The sequence below is a fragment of the Hipposideros armiger genome, unplaced genomic scaffold (assembly GCF_001890085.2).
Source record: "Hipposideros armiger isolate ML-2016 unplaced genomic scaffold, ASM189008v1 scaffold_499, whole genome shotgun sequence".
Taxonomy (NCBI): domain Eukaryota; kingdom Metazoa; phylum Chordata; class Mammalia; order Chiroptera; family Hipposideridae; genus Hipposideros; species Hipposideros armiger.
Window position 1 is genome coordinate 506,870 of NW_017731849.1, and position 6,756 is coordinate 513,625.

The 6,756-nt window shown below is 38.3% G+C and overlaps 1 protein-coding gene across 1 annotated transcript in view; it reads right to left on the reverse strand.

Annotated features, from left to right (window-relative positions):
* ADGRF1 (adhesion G protein-coupled receptor F1) overlaps positions 1-6,756 on the reverse strand; it is a 51,389-nt gene that overhangs the window by 12,301 nt on the left and 32,332 nt on the right. The window contains exon 7 of the mRNA XM_019667520.1: positions 2,795-2,895. Coding sequence (XP_019523065.1) covers positions 2,795-2,895 — 101 coding nt within the window. The remainder of the gene's footprint in view (positions 1-2,794; positions 2,896-6,756) is intronic.

Consider the following 6,756-nt stretch of genomic DNA (forward strand, 5'->3'; position numbering starts at 1 on the left):
ACACGCCTACTAGAAAATCAAGTGGAGACGTTAATAGGCAGCTGGATATTTGGGTCTGAAGTTTAGGAGAGAAGCCAAGCACGAGTAATATTGGGTCGTCGGGAAAGCCACGACGTACTTTTTTTATGTTTTTCAATGCAAAAATGCGTCATGACTTTCCCGACGACCCAATACGCTTAGAAACCATTAGGTAGTGTTTAACACCATGAAAGCGAGTGAGATTACATGTATGAATTAATTCTGCAATAGCTCCATGAGGCAAACACTGTATTATCCCAATTTGTAGATAAGAGGCCTGAGTCCCAAAGAGAAGTTGGGTCAGGAAATGACTGATGGATGGATTAGAATAACTCTGACGCTCCACAGCTCAAATTCTTGATCACCACATTGAATTACCACGCACAATATATAAACAAATCCAAATACCCTTTTATGTCTTTGTGTCGCTATGGCCCTTTTGTATTTTTTGAAAAGTGTTTTTCTACCTATTATTTCATTTGATTTCATGGGTTTAAATCAGGTTCCACAAGTATTAACAGTCCTGTTTAACAGATAAGTAAACTGAGACAGTGAGAGATTAGGATTTACTTTAAATCATATACGTAAAAAGTAAAACCTACATAGTTGTAATTTATAGACTTATGCCTACCTTAACTGTGATTTCGTCTACAAATTATTGAAGATAGCTTATATATGTACACCATGGAATATACATTAGAAATATAAATAGAAAACCAAGACCATGGAAAAGAAAAATATGAATATTGAATACAAAAATTATTGTGATTGAATTTCAATTTTGTCTGAATTCAATGACAGCAAAGTCAAAAAGAGAAAAATGATTAATTATATAGACATTGATATAAGAATAAAAAACAAGTGGTGTTTTTCCTAGCGTTGAATTTTTTAAAAACTTATAGATGTGGGCCTTGATTATAAAGACAATATAAGGACATGAGATGACTACAGAATAATGTCCAGGACAATATATTTATATCAAATGCTGTTGAAAATTTCCTATAGCTGCTGTTCAAGTTAACTGTGAAAAACTATATAAGAAGTCAAGTCTCTGACCTCTAAGCCACTTCCTCTATCAAGCCAACTATAAATAGTTGGTAATCAATGCACACATGGCTAGCTAACCAAATAACTTTTGGAATTAAAGTATAAACAAAAGGCTGATTTACTAAATACCACTTTATTTGCTGTAGACAATGACTACAGGTTTTTGAATTATGGTGCATACATGGTATCTACACAAAAGTATAATATTTACCCAAACCCTCCCAAGGCCTCCCTTCTGGCTCCCAATTATACAACGTGATACCCCACTATGGTTATGGAAGAAGAAAATTCGTTCCTCTATAGCCCACACCCTCACCCCCACTCATCTTCCCTTCCCATACGTGCATACCAGTATCTCCTGCTTCCTTCTAAGTTATGTCCCACTTCTGGGGGGGTTCCAAGTCTAGCCTCTCCGTAGCTTCGAGAATGCCGTTCAATATTTAAGTTCCAAAATTCATTTAAATGAGAATAAAGGCTTTCCTCGTCAGAGTTTTTAAAGCATTACAGACTTTTGTCCAGTTTTATCAAGAATCTTACTACAAAGACCAGTTCTGACCTATTTCCTGTCAAAGACACTTGACAACAGCACTAAGCATTCTGTAGGATGGAGGGCCAAACCTGGGGATGCCCTTCTAAGAGCTTTGTGTTACTTACCGAAATTGGGTGACACGAACTGACTCAAAACCTTGAATTCTTTTGTATGCTTCTTTAAGCTTATAAGAAAACAAACAAACAAACAAACAAAAACCAGGGCAATATGTTGATCTTTGTCCCCATACAAGAAAGACATATGAGCAAAAAAATGGATGCAGACAATAAATAAACCAACAGAAACACTGAACAAAGAAAAAGACACAGCATGAGGTAGTTGCACATTATAGAAATACAGTTAAAATGACAATTGAGAATGTACACACACACACACACACACACACACACACACACACTTCATTTTTGAGGCTGTTAATAAAGAATAAAGAAACAACTGCATAGACTAGAGGATGAATTGGGTACCAGGTAATATAATAAATTTACCTAAACTCTGTTTTCTCCTTTTCAAAAATAAGCCATTAATTTTTACAGATACTTAAACTGAATCTATCTGCAAAGTATTTGTGCATGTCTTCATTTAGAACCACACATGAACTATCATCCTAGGCAGAGGTGCACTGATCTAGTTTTATGTGATTTCATTATGAAGTCCAGAATCTTGCTCAGTAATTCTCTTTAGCTTCTAATAAGAGAGGCTTCTTTTTTTTTTTTTTTAGCTGAGCCATCCTGCCACCTTGGCAGCTCAGCAGCTGCTCAGCTCTGGCCAGGACTCGAACCGCTGTTGCTCAGAGCTCAAATTCTTAAGCAAGCTCTTAACCAAGGCCCAAGAGAGGCTTCTTTATGGAACAAATTCCAGATGCTGATAATTGAGCTTAGATCATAAAAAATTTCTTTTGACAAATAGAAAACGGGACATAATCAAGAGGGCTTCACATAATATTACTCAAGTAAGTGAGCAAAACTGAACAAAAAAAAATGAAAAGGATTCAACTGCTAAATTCTCCTAGAAAGAAAATGTTCAAAGTACATCAGTTGTGAGCAGAGTGATTAACTACTATGGAATAACCCACTGAAAATGAATAATTAAAAATATGTGTTAAATCAATATGTTAAATTAAAAACATCTGAACTTACGTTTAGCCAAAAATTTCTTATGTAGTAAATAGAAGGTACTTACTTGAATTTCAATTCCAGTGGTATATTTGGAGTATTTAGCAGAAGATGAATTCCAAAGGTCTTCTGTAAATCTTTCATTAATTTTAAAAGTACCCCAAACCTCTATGGGAAATAAAACAATATTTAAAACAAACACTTAAAAAATCACTCACCAGATTTTATTGCAGCATAAAATTACAAAAGTACAATTTGGAGCCCATCTATTCAACAGCAGTATTTCAATTTATTTTTATAATGAATGTTCACCTAAAAAAATATAGGAAGCATGCAACTAGAATATTCAATTGTGGATGTGGAACATAATGGGATGGTAATCAAGACAACCTTATAAGTAGGTAAATGTGTGGCCACTCATATGTGGTTTTAAAGGGTAGTCACTTAACACTGAAATAGATCCCCATCTAGGCATTGAGTTTCAACATTGTCCCTGTTAAAATTTTTTNTTCTGAGGTTCCTACTGCAATAGCAGAGTCTCTGGCTGGGACAGACGTTGACTCAATGGAGATCTATTTGGAGAAATAGGAGTCCCAATTTCTTATGCCTTGAGTTCTAATTCCTCACCATTTGCTTCCACGCATCTGCCTTAAACACTTGAACCTTCCAAAGAAAGCCTCATGTGGAGGTCACTTCCCTAAGCTGGGAATCAAATGATCATATTTCTAGTTCAACATTATTACTACCAGAGGGACCGACTGTTAGCCTCTTAGTCTTTCATTTCCCAATCTATAAAAGGAATTTGGTAAACCAGATGACCCTTAAGATTGATTGCAATTCTATCTTTCTATACGGTTCACCTCTAGCTGATTCACTTCCTGCCCTAGTCTCTGACATACGTACATTCTACTTGTAATAAGTCTGTTGTTTCTGACTCACACCTTCATTTGGATCTCTGATTCCCAGGCTTTCTGGACTTCTGAGGCTAGCTTAGTCATTGTTTTACCGTCTATCATAGACCTTCTCAGCATCGATTCACTCCTCTGCAGCACCCCTCCCCTACCAAAACCATCTGCTCTGACATTTTCTGACCTTCTCAGCTGCCACCTAGACTCGGCTACTTATGCCCACCTTCCCTGAGTTTAGCACAGTCTAATGTCACCCTCATATTCTTCATACTTACTAGTGAGACAAATTGATGTTTTACCCTTCACTTAGCCATGCTCACTGGGAAATGCCCACTGTGAAACTCACAATCAGGGCAAGTCTGCAAGGTGGAAATGCTTTACCTCCTTCAGTTCTTCCAGCTGAGAGAGCACACATGTCTCCCTGATGACCTGCCACCCTGAGGGCTGGCACTTGGCTGTGATGTTTCCAGTATAACCTCTGCTACAGGGAAGAGTGTACTCATCATTCTTAAACCCAAATCCAAAGATAATGCTGTTACACTGGACTGGAAAAGAAAGGAAACAGAGAGGGAAAACATCTCTGAATATCCTGGCACTCTATATAAACCACAGAACAGTGCTTTTGAAATCATACTGTCAGAGGCAAAATTCTCAGGCAAAATTCACAACTAGGAGGAGTTTGTCTCTGATGCCCAGCTTCCTCCCTGTCAGCACCCCTTTTCTCCTTCTTGAAGCCCTACCCTCCCTGAGGCTGGCCCTGCTACCCAGCTGTCTGATCTGTGCCAACAATCTTGCTTTTCGTGGGCTATCAACTAGTAAGTGTGAGGTGAAATATTTTCAATCTTCAAGGGAATTCTAGAAACCAGGAAATCTTCAAGACACTATGGAACAAAGCAGTAATGATATGGTCAAAAGATGGGCAGTTGCCATTTGTGGGTGACATACCCTACTTTGTACCCCTTTAAAAGCTTCTCACATTGTGACCAGCCACTAGTTACTCTTGCAGCTGGCCCTTAACATGATAGTCTTACCATGATTGGGACGGGGAGAAGGGGACCTTGAATGAAAGACCCACAAGAGCTGTGTGTTTTTGTTTGTGTTCCCCATTGTTGTGTCCTAAGGGCCTGGACACTTTAAACACTTAGTAAATATTTGTTGAGTAAGTGTTGTTGAAAGTGGCACAAATTTTGATAGGAGAGGTTTAAGATTGAATGTAAAGAAGTAAAAGGGAAAAAATACCTGAAGAAAAGAAGGTGTGTGTATGTGTGTGTGTGTGTGTGTGTGTGTGTGTTAAAGACCCAGATATGTGCATTCTTGTCTTGGTTCCTTGGATTATGACTTAAGGATATTGTCAGCCCCATTTCAACATGTGCACCAGTAACCCATTGCTGAATCATTTCAATCACAGCCTGCAGCGAAATCAGTCTTGCACAATATTTATAGAGGAGATCAGGTCACCGATTAGTCAGGATCTAAACTAGTCAACTAAACTTGAGTTTCATCATAAACAGCTGCCTGTTTCTACTGAAAGTCAGTGTTAGAATAATTCTGTATCAGAGACATCTCCAATCTACCTCCTGAAGACACGAATGAGCTACTAATGAAAGGACTTCCCCATCCTAAGCAGAGGACAGGGAAGCCAATATTACCTTCTCCGAATATTCTGAACGAGTCATCTTCTAGTGGAAACAGCTTGCGAAGGCTTGCCTTAGCCTTTTCAGCCACCTGTTTAATGGCGAACAGCAGCTCAGATGTGCTGCTGGAGCCAACAACTTCATACCCAGCAATGATGCTTCCATCTCTATAATGATCATGTGGAAAGGAAAATGAGATTCATTTATTCAATCACTCAGGGACTACTCTGTGTGTGCATGGCATTGGGTCCATAGGAATAAATCAAAAAGGTTTGGTCAAACAGATTTCATGGAGCTTACATTCTAGTACAGAAGGCAATGTAAACAAGTAATCACCATATATAAGTATTTATATAATTATACAAACATATATATATATATATATATATATATATATATATATAGTGTTAAGTGTTATGAAAGTCAGGTACGGTGATAAGAATAGCAGGCAGATATGGGGCTCGCTTTAAATAAGACTGGTCAGGAAGAGCTTCTCTGTGCAGAGGGTCTTTGCAGCTGAGGCCTGAATAATGAGAAGAAAAGGCCAGTGATGCAAAGACTGTTGGCATGTCGGCACATGTGAAGGGCCTCAGGCAGGAAAATGTCTATGAGTTTGACAAATTTAAAGACTAGATGTCAGGTCCAGAATAAGCTCTTCAATGGCTAAAGGTTTCAATGTGCATTTTAAGTATCCCAGGTGAGAATAAATTAAGAGTTGAATAAAATCAATTTAAGTTAGAAGACAAAGATATAAATAAAGAACTGGCATAACTAAAGTTCAATGTGCAAGAGAGAGATGGGTAGGAGATGATATTAGAAAAGCCAGGAACCAGATCCTAAAGGGCCTTAGAGTTTGAATTTTATTTTTTATTAAAACGTTTTATTCTTTATTAAAAGTCAATGGAATGATCAAATGTATTGTTTAAAATAATCATTCTGGCTGCTGTATAGAAAATATACTAAAGGCAGGCAAGCAGGGAAGGAGGAAGGCTAGTTGGGAAAGAGGTGCTGGTGGCTTGAATGAGTTGGGTAGCAGTGCATGTGGGAGAACTGGTCAGACTCAGGCTGTGTTTGAAGACTGAGACAGAGGAACTGCCAATGGAGCAGGTCTCGGGTATGGGAGACAGAAGCCAGGCAAGAATGACTGCAAGGAATGAAGAAACAAAACATTCATACAATAGAATATTACTGGGCAATTAAAAGAAGGAACCACTGATTCTCAGGAAAACAAGGATGAATCTCAAAGACATTATGCTGTGGGGGAGAAGCCAGATGCACAAAGAGATACACACGAGATGATTCCATTTATATGAAGTTCTAGAATAGTCAAAACTAACCTATGGTGATGGGAATAAGATCAGTGTGTATTTCTGGCAGGGGGGGCCCTGGAGATTGGCTGGAAAGGGGCACAAGGGGCTTTCTGCAGTAATGGAAAGGTTCTGTCTTGATAGGAAGTGGCTTGTGTAAGCATTTGTTGGAGTTCATTA